Below are 19,422 nucleotides of genomic sequence, written 5' to 3' on the forward strand. Positions count from 1 at the left end.
AGATAGTGATAAATTGCAGGAAGACCTTGTGAGACTGGAAAATTGGGCATCCAAATGGCAGATGAAATTTAATGTGGATAAGTGCAAGGTGATGCATATAGGGAAAAATAACCCATGCTATAATTACACAATGTTGGGTTCCATATTAGGTGTTACAACCCAAGAAAGAGATCTAGGCGTCATAGTGGATAACACATTGACATCGTCGGTTCAGTGTGCTGCGGCAGTCAAAAAAGCAAACAGAATGTTGGGAATTATTAGAAAGGAATGGTGAATAAAACGGAAAGTGTCATAATGACTCTGTATCGCTCCATGGTGAGACCGCACCTTGAATACTGTGTACAATTCTGGTCACCGCATCTCAAAAAAGATATAATTGCGATGGAGAAGGTACAGAGAAGTAGAGATGTGAATCGGAACTGATATCAGATCCGATTCTGGTTCCGATTCACATCTCTACAGAGAAGGGCTACCAAAATGATAAGGGGAATGGAACAGCTCCCCTATGAGGAAAGACTAAAGAGGTTAGGACTTTTCAGCTTGGAGAAGAGACGGCTGAGGGGGAGATATGATAGAGATGTTTAAAATCATGAGAGGTCTAGAACGGGTAGATGTGAATTGGTTATTTACTCTTTCGGATAGTAGAAAGACTAGGGGGCACTCCATGAAGTTAGCATGGGGCACATTTAAAACTAATCAGAGAAAGTTCTTTTTTACTCAACGCACAATTAAACTCTGGAATTTGTTGCCAGAGGATGTGGTTAGTGCAGTTAGTATAGCGGTGTTTAAAAAAGGATTGGATAAGTTTTTGGAGGAGAAGTCCATTTCCTGCTATTAAGTTCACTTAGAGAATAGCCACTGCCATTAGCAATGGTAACATGGAATAGACTTAGTTTTTGGGTACTTGCCAGGTTCTTATAGCCTGGATTGGCCACTGCTGGAAACAGGATGCTGGGCTTGATGGACCCTTGGATGACAGTCCCTGAGAGCAAGTCAAGCACGGGTAAGCCAGGTCTTACCCCTAGTTTCAAGTCACCCATAGTGCCGAGTGTCGGCATTTTTCGGTTGAGTGCACTGGCGGTCTCCAGTAGGAAATCAGTTTAGCCAGTGCAAGTTAATCAAGTTAGCCAAGTTAATCAAGTTATTAAACACACATATATCCACAATTGCTTTGAGGAGAATACTGAAGAGCTATGCTTCCTGAACAGGTATATGTAGGCTGACGTCAGATTGAAATCTGACTCTGTCTCCCAACTGCTATCAGGAGTACACTATACCCATTGGTCCTGAGTCCATCTGTCTACACTAAGGAAAACAAAATTATCAGGTAAGTAATTTCTCCAATGTTTCTTCCTTAGATGTCAATGTGTATGACATTAGGCAATCTGTTGGTCATTTTGTGGTGATGTTGTGAAGAACATAAATAATAGTTTGATCTTAACCATTCTACTTAACTTATCTGGAAATCAAACAGCCACTTCACAGAACTAAACCTGAAAGTGTCACATATAAGATGATATATAACAGTCTGCAGATGGTATAGGATGTAAGATTCTGCATTGTAAACCTTTCAATATTTATTGCAGATTGTGACAGATCAGCAGACAGGACAAAAGATACAGATAGTGACAGCAGTGGACTCATCTGCACCCTCCAAACAGCAGTTTATCTTGACCAGTCCAGATGGAACTGGAACGGGAAAGGTGATACTAGCAGCACCAGAGAATTCCAATACCAAACAACTTATTTTCACCACTGCGGAAAACATTGTGCCAGGCAGAATTCAGGTAACAGGGAACGGAGACAGCATTGCAAATTAGTTACCATTAGAATTCCAGAGCTTGGAAATCTTAGGCACAGTCTTCCAAAATCCATTCTGACTTAAATATTTCAGACTTTGAACCAGTTTTGCTTATTTTCACAGCTTTTCTTCTAGATGAATTCCCATAAGCTCTGTTTCTCCTCTGTCTGTATATTTTGGATGCAATTTTCAGTAGCCTGCTTAGTTTCAAAGTGTGTGCGCTTTATTAACACATATTCTTTATTGTTAATTTTCAAAGGGAATTTACTCACTTTGAAAATTAGCTAGTGTAAACTGTATACTTTCCCCTGTTATATCCTGCGGGCAGCCAGCAGGGGTGATATAGTATGTATATGTTTGAAAAAGGAATGCAAGTGTGCTGTTTTCCTCTCCTGACCTAAACATGCTCCTGAGAACACCTCTATCTGTGTTCTGGAAGTCCATGCATACATTTAGTCAGATCAGGGTGTGCAATTTTCATACAGGCCAGTTTATTTGGGTAAATTGTTATTTATTAGTTAATGTATTTTAAAATTATCTTCTTTTTATACTCATCCCCTTGTCAAAAAAATGGGAGATAACAGAAGATTTATACAAACTAGAGATTTATTTATTTATTTATTTATTTATTTACTTTTATTTACCGACATTCGTGAAGCACATCATGCCGGTTTACAAAGAACTCAGGCGGGAAAAACAATGTAACAAATAACAATATAACAATATAACATTAATAACAGAACCAAAAATCAGAATACAAAAAGAACCAAAAGGGGCAAGGATGGCGGGGGGAGGAAGGGGGAGGGAGCGGTGGGGGAGGGGGTATGGGAAAGAGGGGATGGGGAGCGGGTGGAAAGGCGTATCTAGATGAAGTATACGACAAAAGAAACAAAAATGAAATAAAAAATAGAAGAGGGAGACTATGTACAGTTGAAGTATGTACAGGTACATACCAGCTATATTAATTAGGCGACAGTATTCACTAGGATATAGTTTATTTAAAGGGAATCTGGAGGTGCAAAGGCGAGAGAGGTGTGCTCGGGGAGGTGGTAGCGGCCTGGAGGCCCAAGGATCAAGGGATGGCTAAGAGGATAGAGAGGGGGTGGGGATGGGTCGGGCTAAGGGGGGATAGGGGTAAGTGACAGGGCAGGGGGGGGCTGGGAGGTGTGGGAGCGGGTGGAGAAAAGGTCGGGCAGGTGGATCTAGGGGAGAAATTAAGTTTGGTTAGATTCGGGGTAGGCCTGTCGGAAAAGCCACGTCTTGACTCCTTTCTTGAAAATGTGGAGGGATGTCTCTTGGCGTAGGAAGGTGGGGAGGGAGTTCCAGAGGGTGGGGCCGGCGACGGAGAAAGCTCTTCCTCTGGTATAAGTTGAATGTGCTGATTTGAGGGACGGGGTGTAGAGAGTGTCTATCTGGGATGTTCTTGTAGGGCGGTCAGAAGTGCGGAAATGTGGCATTTCATCGAGCCAGGTGTGATTGTATTTATGTAGGGAGTTGTGAAGGATGGTGAGGGTTTTATATTGTGAGCGGGAGGAAATGGGCAGCCAATGTAGGTCTTTTAGTATGGGGGTGATGTGGTCCCTTTTACGCGTACCGGTTATGATTCTCGCCATGGAATTTTGTAGGATCTGAAGGGGTTTGATGGTGGTGGCAGGGAGTCCTAGCAGCAGGGAGTTGCAATAATCTAGTTTTGTGAGCATAGTGGTCTGTATGACTGTGCGGAAATCGTGTGTGTGGAGGAGGGGTTTGAGTTTTTTTAGGATGTTTAGCTTATAGAAACCTCCCTTTAGGAGTGCTTTGATGTGGGGTTTAAAACTTAGGTGCTGATCTATGAAGACGCCTAGGTCTCTTACAGACTGGGGTTGAGAGAGGGCTGTGGTGGTATTCTGGGGAGTGTTTTGTCCCGTGGGGAGGGTGAAAAGTTCAGGCTGATTAGAGATAACGAGTAATTCTGTTTTTGAGGTATTTAGAGCTAGGTGGAGTTCAGATAGCAAGGCGCTTATGGTGGTAAGGCAGGATTCCCAGCGTTGCAATGGTTCGCTTATGGATCTTTGAAACGGGATGAGGATCTGCACGTCATCTGCATATAGGAAGAATTTGAGGCCTAGGTCTGAGAGGAGGTGGCATAGTGGTAGGAGATAAATATTAAAGAGGGTGGAGGATAGTGATGAGCCTTGGGGGACACCTTGCGTGATATGTATGCGTGAGGATTCGTACTTGTCAATTTTTACTAAGTATTCTCTGTGTGTTAGGTAGGAGGAGAGCCATGAGAGGGCTGTGCCGGCGATACCTATTTCTGCTAGGCGGGTCATTAGTATTTGATGGTTGACAGTATCATAGGCCGCTGAGATGTCTAGTAGGGCGAGTAGGTACGAGTTTCCATGGTCCATACCTTTAAGTATGGTGTCTGTCATGGCTAGTAGTAAGGTTTCGGTACTACGGGTTTTACGGAAACCGAACTGTAGCGGGTGGAGGACGTTGTGGTCTTCTAAAAAGTCAGTCAGTTGTTTATTGATTACCCTCTCTAGGACTTTGGATAAGAAAGGGAGATTGGAAATCGGGCGGTAGTTGGCAGGGTCTGTGGGGTCGAGGGTGGGTTTCTTAAGGAGGGGCTTGACTATGGCCAGTTTTAGAGGGTCTGGGACGCTGCCTGCGGTGATGGAGCAGTTGATTAAGTCCTTAATAGGTTTGGTGATGGTGGAGGTGATGGAGAGGAGGGTTTTAGAGGGAATGGTGTCTGAGGAGTGTGTGGCAGGTTTCATCTTTTTTAGGATGGCTTCTACTTCCATGTTGGTAGTGAGGTCAAATGTTGTAAGGGTAATCTTTTTGTCATTGGGAAGGGGGGCGAGGGGGGTGGTGTTGTCAGGGAAGCGAAGTAGAATGTTGTCGATTTTGTTCTTGAAGTAGAGAGCTAATTCTTCGCATCTTTTGTTGGAGATAGTTTCATTGAGAGTGGGTGTATTAGAGTTGGTGAGTTCAGAGACATATGTAAATAAAGCATTTGCATTAAATTGGTAGTCATGGATTTTTGCCGCGTGGAAATCACGTTTGGCTTGGGTAATCGCGTGACGGTATGCGTGCAAGGTGTTGTTGTAAGTAGCTTTAAGAGTGGTGGATGGTTGTTTACGCCAGGCGCGTTCTTTAGCTCTTAGGTCTTGGTTAATTGTTTTTAACTTGGTGGAAAACCATGGTTTTCTTTTCTCAAATTGTACTAGGGGTATTTCTTTGTGGATGATAGGGCATAGTTCATTTGCTATAGTTGTTGTAAGATTGTTCCAGGAGTGGAGTGCACTGTCTGGATTGGAGAGATCGATGTTATTAGTTATTTTGTCGAAAGCTAGAGATGAATAAAACTCATGCTTTAAAAGTTAAAAAGTTTATGCATGTTTTGGGGTCTTTGCCCATTTAGTGGGCAACAATCAAGGTTTTACAAGATAAAAACTTGTTTACCCATATAAAAATGTGATTTGATTATTGGAGCCCCCTCCACTGCAGGTAAAAGTGGATGAGGTTAGTTCAGGGGAGAGAGCATACATGTGGTGATTGCATTTTCCATCTATAAACAGGCTGACTTAGTCATTATGTGTGTGTGACATCATTCGGTGGCACCAAATGGACTCGTCTTTCCAAGATGTAGAGCTTTAGCTCTACTGAGCATGTGTGGGAGTTTCTGCATGGGTATTGCCTCATGTGCCTCCTCTGTCATGTTTTGTCCAAGCTAACACACAGATGAGTACTTCGTCTCTCCTCTAATTTTTTTATTTAATATTGCATTTTTACTTCTAAAACTTCTTCTGCCTTGTCTTGCTACTTCTGCAACCACACAAACAGCACTTTCCTAGCGTGTAGCAGATGGACTCAAAACAAGTGGTATAGTGTGCTCGTGCTAGCAGTTGGAGACGGATCTGACGTCAGCACGGGTACATATACCCCCGCAGGAAGTGCAGCAATTCAGTAATTTCCGTCTCCAAAGCAGTTTGGAGCTACCTCACGCTCGCTGAGCGTTTTTCCAAATTCTAACGACTAAATTCATAAGAAGAAACCTACTTGAAGACGAGCCCCGCACTCCTGCGGTGATACCATTCGGTCCCTCCCCCAGTTGAGTTTCCCGAGGCGATTTCCGTGGTCCCCTTGGAGGTAAGAGCCTCGGTCCGGTGGCCGACTCGCGGCAGGTTCCTAGCCCCCGAGTGAGAAGGGCTTGGGCACGGCATAGAGGCAGCCTCGGTCCCGGCGTGGACGTGGCCCCCGAGCGAGACGAGTTCGGGCGCGGCCTAGAGGCAGCGCGTGCACTTCCTCGAGCGCGGCGGTGATGGTACTTACCCTCTCCCCCCGCAGCCGGAGACCGCCCGGGTTGCAGCCGGGAAGCGCCGAAGACAAGGTAAGGCGTACATCTTTACTTGTTGGTCTCCGAGGATTAGCAGAGTTTGCCTACGTGGCAACCCACCAAGGGGGTCGCCATTTTGCCTGCCTGCTCACCTTCTGCCCTGGTTCGTCAGCCGTGCAATAGGTGTATGTTGCTATGCGCACGTTGATAGGCGCAGGTTGCAACGAGCGTGTTGCTACGCGCACGTTGATTAGGTGCCCGTTGCTAAGCGCACGGTGCTAGGCGCCCGTTGCTATGCGCCCGTTGATAGGCGCCCGTCTTTCGCGCATATTACAAAGCGCAGGCTCCAGCTGAGTTCACAGACGAGATGGAGCATAAGAGAGCCCATGCGACAGCGGAGCCGGCACCTCCAGAATCAGGCATAAGCCTCTGCTCTGCATGCAACCTCAGAGCCACTCAGAGCGAGGAAGCAGACTCCCTATGTGCCCAATGTGAAGAGGCCCTGGGAGTTCCAGGCCAGGACCGGTCGCAGCCTAGCGTACTTGCCAGTTCCTCAGGGAACACCCTGGACCTAGCAGGCAGCGGTGAGCTGCCAGGGAACCAGAGAGACCTGGTGCCCCTAAGGTCAGATCCGGCTTCGCTCTCCTGGGTGGAATTATTCAAGGGGATTCATGCCTTTGTCACAATGCAGTCTGCTCCCCGAACGGGTCCATACGCACCGAATGACCCGGCCCCTGGACCCTCAAGGCCTAGGCACGGCCACCCGCCTCCCGGAAGCCCCACTTATGGGGACTCAGATTACTCTGAGGAAGAGGGCGAGCTCCCCGAGGAGGGAGATTTTCCCTCTGGGATAGAGCCGTATCGGACCATGAGGCGTTTCTTTCTGAAGGAGGATCTCCCAGGCCTGATCTCACAATGCCTGTCGGAACTGGCTCTCCCGGGCCATGACACCCCAGGGGAACCTAGCATGAACCCCCTGTTAGAGGGCCTGCGCCAAACGACTCACCATTTTCCCCTCCTACGAGCAGCACAGCAGCTAATCGATGTGGAATGGAATGCGCCGGAGGCCTCATTCAAAGGGGGTCGGGCCTTGGCTGGCATGTACCCCTTAGACCCGGCAACCAAGGAGATGCTGGCGTGCCCCCAGGTAGACGCCATAGTTAGCGCAATTGTGAAGCGCACCACCATTCCGGTGGAAGGGGAGACGACCCTCAAGGATACACATGACCGGCGCATGGACGCCATGTTGAAACACGCCTTTGAGGTGGCAGCCATGTTCCTACGAATTGCGACCTGCTGCACCGTGGTAACGCGTTCCTGTTTATCACAAGCTAGGAACACCCCGGGAGAAGAGATGGAATCGGCTCTCTCGTTCCTCACTGAAGCAGCCTCCGACCTAGTCTGTACAGCAGCCAAGGGAGTGTCATCCTCAGTGGCAGCCAGGAGACAGCTCTGGCTATGTAATTGGTCGGCCGACTCCTCCTCCAAGACACGTCTCATGAGAATGCCCTTTAAGGGATCCCTCCTGTTCGGCAGCGACCTCGAGAAACTGGCCAATAAATGGGGCGCCTCTCCATTACCCCGTCTACCAGAAGACAGGTCAAGGAGGAGCCAGCGCCCTTTTCCTAGACCATCCAGAGGTAGATACTCTCAGCGCTTCAACCCTTACAGGACTCGCTACCAAGCACCTCGTTCGCAGGCCAGGAACCAGTCCTTTCGGACTAAGCACAACAAGAGGGGAACCGGCTCGGGTTCGGGTCCTGGCCGTACCCCACAATGACAATCAGCCAACCCATCCGGGGGTAGCAGCCATAGGGGGCAGGCTAACCCTCTTCTACCGCAGGTGGGTCGAGATTACCTCGGACCAGTGGGTCCTCGCCATTATCCGAGAAGGGTATTACCTGGATTTTCTTCAGCTCCCGCTGGACAAGTTTGTTGAATCTCCTTGTTCACCCCTCAAGAGGACGGCACTAGAAGGTACCTTGCGGAGGCTCCTGTCCCTAAAAGCCATAATCCCAGTGCCTGCAGGGGAGATAAATTCTGGGCATTATTCCATTTATTCCTTAGTGCCCAAGAAGGAGGGCACTTTCAGATCAGTCCTGGACCTCAAGTCAGTCAACCGGCACCTACGGGTCCCCAGCTTTCGCATGGAAACTCTGCGGTCTGTCAAAAATTCAGTACGGCCAGGGGAGTTTCTCACATCCCTAGATCTGTTGGAAGCCTACTTGCATATCCCAATCCATCGGGATCACCAGCGCTATTTACACTTCAAAGTCCTGAACCAACACTTCCAGTTCTGAGCTTTACCCTTTGGGTTAGCCACCGCGCCGCGGACCTTTACCAAGGTCATAGTAGTAGTGGCAGCGTCACTCAGGAAGGAAGGAATCCTCGTCCATCCCTACCTGGACGATTGGCTGATCAGGGCAAAGTCACCGGAGGAGAGCCACCAGGCAACCAACAGAGTTATAGCTCTTCTGGAGAGCCTAGGATGGGTAGCAAACTTGAACAAGAGTTCCCTACAGCCTTCTCAGTCGCTGGAATACCTAGGAGTCCGATTCGACACCCAGGAAGACAAGGTCAGTCTGACCTCCAAGAGGAGATCAAAGCTCTGGAATCGTCTGCTGGCCCTGCTGAGCGCCACCCGGCCCACAGCTTGGGATTACCTACAGGTCCTCGGCCTTATGGCATCCACTCTGGAGGCGATACCATGGGCGCGGGCTCATATGAGACCATTACAACGCGCCCTCCTATCTCGGTGGAGCCCACGATCACAGAACTACACCGTACACCTACCTCTACCAGCCAGAGTGCGGAATCAGCTACGGTGGTGGTTGCAGCCCGGCCACATGAGCCGGGGGTCAAGAATGTCCTCCCCAACCTGGACCCTGCTCACGACAGATGCCAGCCTGAACGGATGGGGAGCACACTGCGAAGAACTCACCGCCCAAGAGCGGTGGAACAGAGAAGAATCGGGGTGGAACATAAACAGACTAGAGGCACGGGCAGTCAGGCTAGCATACCTGCGATTTGCCCACAGACTTCGAAACAGAGCGGTCAGAGTGATGTCGGACAATGCCACCACAGTGGCATACATCAACCAACAGGGCAGAACCAGAAGCCAACAGGTATCCCTAGAAATAGCCCCCCTGATGACTTGGGCGGAAGCAAATCTCCAGGACATCTCTGCCGTCCACATCGCCGGGAAGACAACACCACGGCAGACTTCCTCAGCAGAGAAAGCCTAAACCCGGGGGAATGGCAGCTGTCGCCCACAGCTTTCCAGATGATTGTGGATCAGTGGGGGACGCCGGGCATGGACCTACTAGCGGACAGGTCCAACGCTCAAGTACCCAGGTATTTCAGCCGCAGGCGGGATCCTCTATCCCAGGGGATTGATGCCCTGGGATAGAGGATCCCGCCTGCGGCTGAAATGACCCCTCAGGGGATCCGGCTATATGCTTTTCCTCCATGGCCCCTGCTGGGCGCCATTATACACAAGATTCAGCGGCACAGAGGACTAGTTCTTCTAGTGACCCCGGACTGGCCAAGAAGACCCTGGTACGCAGACATGCGAAGACTACTGGCAGGGAATCCACTGCCACTGCCTCCACACAGGGACCTGCTGCGGCAAGGTCCCATCCTCCACGAGGATCCAGCTCAATTCTCTCTTACGGTCTGGCCATTGAGAGGGCCAGACTGAAGAAAAGAGGATACTTGGGGCCGGTAATAGATACACTCCTCCGAGCACGCAAGTTCTCCACATCACTAACATATATAAGGATCTGGAGAGTATTTGAAGCCTGGTGCGAATCTCATGGCACCAATCCACATGCCGCTAAACTCCCTATCATTTTGGATTTCCTGCAAGATGGACTTCAGAAGGGTCTGTCCCTCAATTCCATCAAGGTTCAGGTGGCAGCGCTATCCTGCTATGGTCCCCGGAGTAACGGCAACAGCATTGCCACACACCCAGACGATTCACGTTTCCTGAAAGTAGTCAAACACATTCGCCCGCCACTGAAGTGGCCAGTGCCCTTGTGGAACCTCAACCTAGTTTTGGAATTCCTAGTGGGACCTGCCTTCAGACCCCTTCGAGGTCTGTCCCTCAGTTTGTTGACCTTGAAGATGGTGTTCCTGCTGGCCGTATGCTCAGCACGCCGCATCTCAGAGCTACAGGCGCTGTCCTGCCGTGATCCGTTTCTCCGAATCACTCCAGAGGCTATCCATGTTCGCACGGTTCCTTCCTTCTTACCCAAAGTAGTCTCTCACTTCCACCTCAACCAAACCATATCCTTGCCCACCACGGAAGGTTAGAAGAAGTCGGAAGAAGGTCGAATACTACGCCATCTCGACATCGGCAGGCTACTGTCCAGATACCTGGAAATGTCAGAAGCAGTACGAAAGACGGACCACCTGTTCGTCCTTCACAGCAGGAAGAGCCAAGGGGAAGCGGCCTCACGGGCAACCATCGCCCGCTGGATCAAAGAAGTTATCAAGGCAGCCTACGTAGAGGCAGGAAAACCACCACCTCTACGGGTCAAGGCTCACTCTACCAGAGCGCAAGCGTCCTCTTGGGCAGAAACTAGGATGCTGTCGCCTGCAGAGATATGTAAAGCGGCAACATGGTCCTCCCTCCATACCTTCTCCAGATTCTACCATCTGGACGTCCAGGCCAGGGAGGACACAGCATTTGCGAGGGCAATCCTGAACGGACCTCAGGCAGCCTCCCGCCCAGTCCGGGAGTAGCTTTTGTACATCCCACTTGTTTTGAGTCCATCTGCTACACGCTAGGAAATGTAGAGATTACTTACCTGATAATCTCGTTTTCCTTAGTGTATGCAGATGGACTCAGCATCCCGCCCGGCTGCCGGCATACATGGGGATTCACCGACTCACGGTAAGCCATGTTTCTTATAATAGGCCATACACCCTGTCTGGTGTCGACGCCTTCCGGTTGAGAACACTGGCGGTCTCCAGCTACTATCAATCGGTCAGGGTAATCCTGTTCATTTAATCGATTGGTCAGCTACACATATACCCATACAGCTTTTGCAAGGAAGATTACTGAATTGCTGCACTTCCTGTCGGGGTATATGTGCCCGTGCTGACGTCAGATCAGTCTCCAACTGCTAGCATGAGCACACTATACCCACTTGTTTTGAGTCCATCTGCATACACTAAGGAAAACGAGATTATCAGGTAAGTAATCTCTACATTTTAAGTGCTACTTAAAAAAAAACAAACAAACCCCAAAACAAAACAGAATTTTTTAGCTTTCAAAATTTTGGGCCACTAAAAAAGTCTACAACAGTAAGCGTTTTCAAGAACTGCCCATGTGTAAAAGTCATGTCTTTTACCAACGGCACGAGTTGTACTATTTTCTGGGACCAGACCACAACCAAAAGGCGTGTGAAACCTGTGGATGGATGTCCCTGCACTCACAGTGCTCCAGGGCTGTGCGCATCGAACAGCTGTGTAAATTTCTTAAGAAGTGGCAGTAGATCTTCCTCACAAGGTGCATCATAGTCTGTCTTTTCAGGAAAGCTTTTGAGTCTAATTTTACTAGCACATCCAGAGGTGAGTCTTAGATTCCATTCTGAGAAACTACAGAAGCGAGGTTGGCAGGTTCCATCTGCTCTTTTGCGAAGGATGTAAAGAAATTACTCTCTAACCCTGCAACTAGATAATAGGACTGCTGTGTCCTTTATCCTGGGGTTAACAGAGGAACATCTTTTGAAACTAGAATTGGTTGTACTACTGTGGTTGACATTCTGTGCTTTGAATGCATCAAGGGTTTCAAGTGCATTGAGGGCTTTGGGTGCATTGATTGCTTTGAATGTCTCAAGGCTCAATAATTTGAGTGCTTTGATGCTTTGAGGCCTGTATTGGTGGCACCCAAAGAGGGTCAGCTTGATGCAGCCACAGCCGACACTGATGTACCTGGTTTGGAATGATTCCTCTATGAGGAAAGGCTAAAGAGGTTAGGGCTCTTCAGCTTGGAGAAGAGATAGCTGAGGGGAAATATGATAGTGATCTATAAAATAATGAGTGAATTGGAACAGGTAAATGCAAATCCATTGTTTACACTTTCAAAAAGTACAAAAACTAAGGGTCATGCAATAAAGTTACTAGGTAATACATTTTAAGACAAACAGGAGAAAATATTTTTTTACTCAATGTAAAATTAAACTCTGGAACTCGTTGCCGGAGGATGTGGTAAAAGCTGTTAGTGTAGATGGGTTTAAAAAAGGTTTGGACAAGTTCCTGGAAGAAAAGTCCATAAACCATTAATAAGGTGGACTTGGGGAAATCCACTGCTTTTTCCTGGGATTTCTGCCAGGCATGGGCTTTGCACCACCAACTTGGGAAGCTATGGCTCTCCCCTCTACCCCTGGAATGATAAGAGCTGATGCCCAATACTTGTTGCGTTCGTGCCTATTCTCGTCTTCGCTCCACCCTCTCTACCTTTGTGGTGACTCCCTTCGGCTCAGACGGACAGATGCAGCTGCGGCTTCTCCCCACCTCTTGGTCCTGGTATCCCTGGGCTGGCTTGACGCTACGGATCCACCATGATCCTGATGATGTAAGGGCGAGCGCTCCAGACTTTGTACCAGCAAGGGCGCGAACCTCGGGGGAGTCTCCCTGTAATGATGTCATCTGTTTTCAATTTAAAAGGTCTTTGTTTGCTAACTACTAGCGAGTTAGCAAGGAACTCCAATGGGACTTGCTTCGGCAGTTCACGCTACTTGCAGCTACGTTCCGAGTCAGCAAGGGGAATTCTTCTCCACTGCTCGGCCTTTTCAAACTTACCAGGAGTACCCGCTCCTCGGGGGCTCCGCTTTCTCTATTCTTGTTTTCAGATTGTTGGACGGGATCCGGTACTTGCTCCACGAGGGCCTACATTCCTAAATCTCTTCTAGCCTCTCTTCTATTCCAGAAGCCATCCCATACACAGTTATTGTGAGTTCTATTTCAGACTGCCTATAGAAACCAGTACTTGCCTGCAGCTCCTGTTCCTGAATACTGAAGACTCTCTGTTGCATAAAGAAGACACTACAGAGATCTACAATTGTGAGTGTATCATCTACCACTGGTTATGCCCACCATACCCTGTCTACTCACTACCTATAGTCTCTCCTTACAGCTCAGCAACTCAGAGATCGTAGTTCCATTATCAGAGGGACTTCAGCCCTGCCGGGCATATCAACTCACTACTGCCACCTCTGGTGGTTCTACTTCCAGTCTAATAAAGAACTATCTGTGTTTGTCTCAATTCTCCAGCCTAGCCGGTGGTCCCTCTCAAGATCTCCACTTGAGGGCGTTGTCATCTGCCATCGGCCCAGGGATTCACTATTTCTACTAAGTGTTACTTCCTACACTAATAGAGCGGTATTATCATTTGCCACTCTGTGGGAGCCAACCCACATCAGACCATTACTCCTCTCTCTGCGGAAGCTGATCCATATCAGATAGCTATCTCCCCGTAGGGATCATACAGGTTGCTGGTTCATCTTTCTACAGGAACAAAGCATAACTTTTGCCACTCCTTCCCTCTGGAAGAGCAGAGCACTAACAGATTGCTACTCCTTAGCAAGATCCGTAACAGAGTGCTAACTCCGCCCCCTGGCGGGGTGATCGCTAACAGATTGTTAACTCCTCCTTCAACGGGAGTATCCAGCAGCCAGATTCATAACAGATTACTAACTCCTCCCCTATGGGGGAGCAGATCTATAACAGATTGCTAATTCCTCCCCTCTGGGGAGCAGGTCTATAACAATACTGCTGTTTCCTCTTAACTGCATGTGGACGTGCACAGCTTCCCCCCTCTCTCTAGTACAGGAAGCCCGATGAGGCTATGATGGCACTGTGGCTGCGGTGGAGACCATCCCACCATAGCCCCAAATGACGAAGATGCTGGGGGGGGGGGGGTGTGGGGGGGGGGGGAGCTGTGGTGGAAACCATCCCACCACGGCCCGAAGTGATGAAGAGGCCAGCAGGGTCGTGGTGGAGTCTGTGTACGAACGCGTGCCTATGAGATCCTTTGTGTCATAAATAAGCTCTCACAGGCACACAATGTCTGTGAGGAAGAGAAGAGCCTGTGTGTGTGTGTGAGAGAGAGAGGAAGTATATGAGAAAGCATTGGCAAGTATATGAGGGATGGAGTGTGTGAAAGAATGAATGTGTTAGTATGTATGTACATATGTGTGTGTGAGAAAGAAATAAAAGATAATTTGTGTGACCCTACCCCCCCCCCCCCAATCCACGATAATCTCAGGGTGACTAAAAATCAAAATATCCCACGTAACGAGAGCAGGAGAGTTTTTAATTCTTATTAGTTTTAAGTATTGGGTGTAATTTGATGTTTCTATTGTTTTGAAATATTTTATTGTTTTTTGGGGGGAAATATTAGAACATTTTTTAATTATTGGATGTTTTATTCATCGGATGTTTTGAAATATTTTATTGGTGTTTGGGAAATATTAGAACAAATTTATGCAAGTTTTTTAAATTATTAGATGTTCATCAGCTGTTTTGACATTCATTCTTTTTATTAGCATGGTTTTAATATTATGAATGATGTTTTATAGTTTTTGATTTTATTGCTTATTGTGTTGAGAGGAGTGATGATGTTGCTGTTTTTCCATTGTTGCACTGCATAATACAGTCTGGCTTGTAGTTCCCAGTACCATTTTGGTTGGCATGTTTTATTCTGTATTTGGTGATTATTCTAAGAGATAGCTAATATTCCCTCTAAGGATTGGGTTGCTGTTAGCATAAAATTGATAGGCTTTTTGCATCAAAGAAAGGTGCTCACAGGGTAATGTAGGAGGGTGCACTGTGTTCTAGGTCACATGGCAGCAACAAATTTTCCTGTGCACCACTAACTTAGCAGTCACCCTATGCCACTGCTGCCAGGTACTTGTGACCTGGATTGGCCACTATTGTAAACAGGATGCTAGGCTCGATGGACCTTTGATCTGATCCAGCATGGCAAAACTTATGTATTTTTGTACTGTATTATGTATTGTTGATATGATGTGCTTAGTTGTATTTGATTGATATAAACCAGCATGAATTGAACTTATATCAAGTAAGGCAGTATAAAAATATAACATACCAGCATCCTGTCTCCAAAATTGGCCAATCCAGGTCACTGTCTGGCAGATCCCAAAGAGTAGATCCATTTATTTTGTTGCTCACTCCCAAATCTACTTGGCTAATAATGCTTCATGTAAATTTCCTCAAGGAATGTGTACAAATCTCTTTTAAACACAGCTATGCTACATCTTCTAGCAATAAATTCCATAGCATGATAAAATACTTTCTTTGAGGACAAGCAGGACACTATGTTGTCATATCTAGATGACATCACCAACAGAGCCTTGTATTGGAGCTATATTACAAGCTTTCCAAAGTTCTCTGAAAGTGTTCTGCAGAGCATAGACGGAAGTTCCTACTCTGCAGCTTGTTCGCGTGGGCCTCTCCCAGTTCTGTTTTTTTTTTCACTGAGCCCAATGGTCATTCTCCCTTTTCTTTGTGCTGAGTTAATTTTCTAAAACAATTTTTCTCCTTTTCCAGTCAGCATAGTCCAGATAAATGGGTTATGTCCATTGACCAGCAAATGGAGACAGAGAATAAAAGGCTCATTGAAATCACCCCTTCATGCTGACCTCAGCCTGCTAGTATTCTCTGCCTCTAGCAGATCATACAGTTCACATCCCATGCTCTGGACAGAGACCTGGACAGGCTGAGTAGGGAAGAAGATTGTTGGCAGCTTCTGTGGCGAAAAACACATTCTCCCTCCCTTAGTTGCCAGAGCGGAGAAGGTTTTTACTGGGTGATAAATTTTCAAGAAAGATCCTCACCCAGTAAAAATGTTGCTATGTTAATATATAATGCTTGGGAGGTAACCTGCTTGGAACAGCAGTTAATACCCTTAATGGAAACATGGAGGTAATCTGCACGAAGCAGCAGTTACTACCATAGAAACTTGTTGGGCAGACTGGATGAACCATTTGGTCTTTTTCTACCATCAATATTACATTGCTATGTTCTTGTGATCAGAAGTAATAAGGCAGCTCTGGAAGTGAAAGCCTAGTGGTCTCTCCCTCTATGGAGCATAGCCATAGACAGGGGACTTCTGGGGGCGGGGCCAGGAGAGTCTGAGAGTGTTTGCATGGCAGAAAATGTCAGCCTCTGCAGAGCACGGGAAAAAGCCTGCACTGTACTGGAGCTGTGGTCTGAGAAAGCTGAAGTCGATTAGGGCACTAAAACTTTGCTACGGTTATATGGCTGAGGAGGAGGAGCTCTGAACCAGTGAATGCAGCTCCTCCTGGGGGTTCAAGTTACCAGGAACAGTGAAGGCTTCTGCCTCAGGTGGGCCCTGCTGCCTCCCTGAATTGGGAGTGGCAGCCATCTTGGATCCACAGAGGAGACATGGGTCTTCCTGAGCTTTTGCTGGTGTGGCAGGGGAGTCTTTGAGTGCTTCTCTTGCAGCTGAGACCTCAAAAGGTTTATTTTTCTCTCCTCCTCCATTTGATTCCTCCTTTGCCTGGTTGGTGAGTTTTTACATATATGCAGCGGGCTTTTGAGATGGGATGGAGTTCAGTTCCAGTTTCTACTCCAGGGCTTCCAGCCCCTTCTGGACCAGGGTCTTCGCATAGGAAGAAACCATGGGAGGAGGAAGAAAAGAAGATTGAGGATTTTGGTTCTCAGTCAGCAGATTCCCTTGAGGGATTCAAGAAGCTGTTGGACCCAGCTTCCAAGGAGGTTTTAGAAGAAGGGGAATTTCCTCTGGAAGGGGAGGATGGTTCATCTATAGTATATCTTTTCCATAGGGAAGAATTTGCTACCTTGATTTCTCAGTCTGTGAGCACATTAAATATTGGTGTTGACAAAAGAAAAATTCCCTACTCAGCGGAAGATCCCATCATGGTCATTATTAGGAAGCCTTCTAGATCTTTTCTATTGCATAAGGTGGTTAAGGATCTGATTGATATGGAATGGATATATCCTGAAGTGAGTTTTAGAGGTGGTAGAGTGCTCGTACCTTAGGAAAGGGATAAGCTGCAGTTTCACAAAGTGGATGCTTTGGTCTGCTCAGTGACCAAACAGACTACCACTCCAGTAGAAGGAGGGGCAACTCTGAAGGAAACATTTTCAGTTCCAAGCCCATCCCTTCGGTTTGCCCCGGACTTTTTCAAAAGTGATGATGCTGGTAGCAGTGGCTCTGCAAAGGGAAGGAAATTTGGTCCATCCTTATCTGGATGAATGGTTGATTTAGGTGAAGTCAGAAGAAGAGAGTGTGAGAGTCACAGGGAGGATGGTTCAGTTGTAGGAGTTAGCTTGGGTAGTCAACTTTTCATAGAGCAGCCTGAAGCTTTCTCCATCCTTGGAATATCTAGGAGCCTATTCAAAATGGGCAAAGGTTGTGTGCGTCTGAGGGAACAGAGGATGCTGAAGTTGCAGCAGTAGGTTCAGTCTTTACTGTCAGTCAGGTTACCAAAGGTTTGATCTTATTTGCAGCTTCTTGGTTCCATGACTGTGGCTTTGGATCTGGTTCCTTAGGCGAGAGCACAAGTGCAGCCACTTAAGAACATAAGGCTTGTCACACTGGGTCAGACCAAATGTCTTTCAAGCCCAGAATCCTGTTTCCAACCGTGGTCAATCCAGGTTACAAGTACTTGGCAGGATCCCAAAAGGTAGATAGATTCCATGCTGTTTATGCCAGGGATAAGCAGTGGATTTCTACAACTCCACCTTAATAATGGTTTAGGACTTTTCCTCCAGGAACTTGTCCAAACCTTTTTCAAACCCAGCTACACTAACAGCTTTCACCACATCTTCTGATAACAAATTCCAGAGCTTAATTATGTGATGAGTAAAAAAAAAAAGTTTCTTATTAGTTTTAAATGTACAACTTAGTAACCTCATTGTGTGTCTCCTAGTCTTTGTACTTTATGAAAGAGTAAACAAGAAATGTTTACTCATGCCACTCCACTCATTATTTTATAGACCTCTATCATATCTCCCCTCAGCCTTGTCTTCTCCATTCTGAAGAGTGCTAACCTCTTTAGCCTTTTCTCATAGGGGAATCATTTCATCCCTTTTATCATTTTGGTCACCCTTCTCTTGTATCTTTTCCAAACATAGAAACATAGAAATGATGGCAGAAAAGGACCAAATGGTTCATCCAGTCTGCCCAGTAACATTATGGTAGTATCTGCTGTGCTTTGATGGTTACCCCATGCTTATCAGTTCCCCAGACCATAAAAGTCAGGGTCCTCATTGGTTGCTGTTTGAATCCTCTTCCCTGTTACCCCCGTGCTTATCAGTTTCCCACACTATAAAAGTCAGAGCCCCCATTGATTGCTGTCGAATCCGTTATGCCTTGCCGTTTAAGCAGAGAACAATGGTTGATTTGCATCAAAGTATCAGTCTTATTGGTTAAGGATAGTAACTGCCGCATCAGCAAGTTACCCCTATACTTGTTTCCCCAGACTGTAAAAGTCAGGGCCCTCGTTGGTTGCTGTACGAATCCAATTCCCCTTTTCCCCCTGCCGTTTAAGCAGAGAGCAATGATGGAATTGCATCAACAGTATCAAGGCTTATTGGTTAAGGGTAATAACTGCCGCATCATCAAGTTAACTTATGCAATCTTTTCTTCATTTCCATCCTTTAGATTTTAGGGATCCATGGTATTTATCCCATGCCCTTTTGAATTCTTTCACTGTTTTGTTTTTCACCACCTCCTCCAGAAGGGCAATCCAGTTATCCACTACCCTCTCCATGAAGAAATATTTTCTAATGTTGGTTCTGAGACGTCCTCCTTGGAGTTTCATTTCATGACCCCTAGTTCTACTGATTTCATTCCAACGGAAAAGGTTTGATGTTTGCACATCTTTAAAACCTTTCAGGTATCTGAAGGTCTGTATCATATCACCCCTGCACCTCCTCTCTTCCAGAGTATACATATTCATATCCTTCAGTTCTCACAGGACAAGCAGGATGGTAGTCCTCACATATGGGTGACATCACAGGATGGAGCCCAATCATGGAACACTTTTGTCAAAGTTTCTAGAACTGGCCCCCTACTGGGCATACCTAGCATGGCACTAACCCTGCAGCCAGCAGGGGTCTCCCTTCAGACTTCTTTTTTCCGCGCAGCAGTAGCCACGCGGTTAAGCAGCTCCACAGAGATTCCTGAAAGGAATTTTCCTCACGGAATTACTAAAAAGTTTCATACCCCACAGGGTTCCCTCCTTCGAATTTTTGACTCCGCGGTACTCCGGTAAGT

The 19,422-nt window shown here is 47.0% G+C and overlaps 1 protein-coding gene across 4 annotated transcripts in view; it reads left to right on the plus strand.

The window, feature by feature from the left end:
* NR2C2 (nuclear receptor subfamily 2 group C member 2) overlaps positions 1–19,422 on the plus strand; it is a 380,432-nt gene that overhangs the window by 123,712 nt on the left and 237,298 nt on the right. For all 4 annotated transcript variants that reach the window (XM_029601391.1, XM_029601389.1, XM_029601390.1 and 1 more), the window contains one exon: positions 1,587–1,787. In XM_029601391.1, the coding sequence (XP_029457251.1) occupies positions 1,587–1,787 (201 nt within the window). The remainder of the gene's footprint in view (positions 1–1,586; positions 1,788–19,422) is intronic.

The sequence above is a fragment of the Rhinatrema bivittatum genome, chromosome 4 (assembly GCF_901001135.1).
Source record: "Rhinatrema bivittatum chromosome 4, aRhiBiv1.1, whole genome shotgun sequence".
Classification (NCBI taxonomy): domain Eukaryota; kingdom Metazoa; phylum Chordata; class Amphibia; order Gymnophiona; family Rhinatrematidae; genus Rhinatrema; species Rhinatrema bivittatum.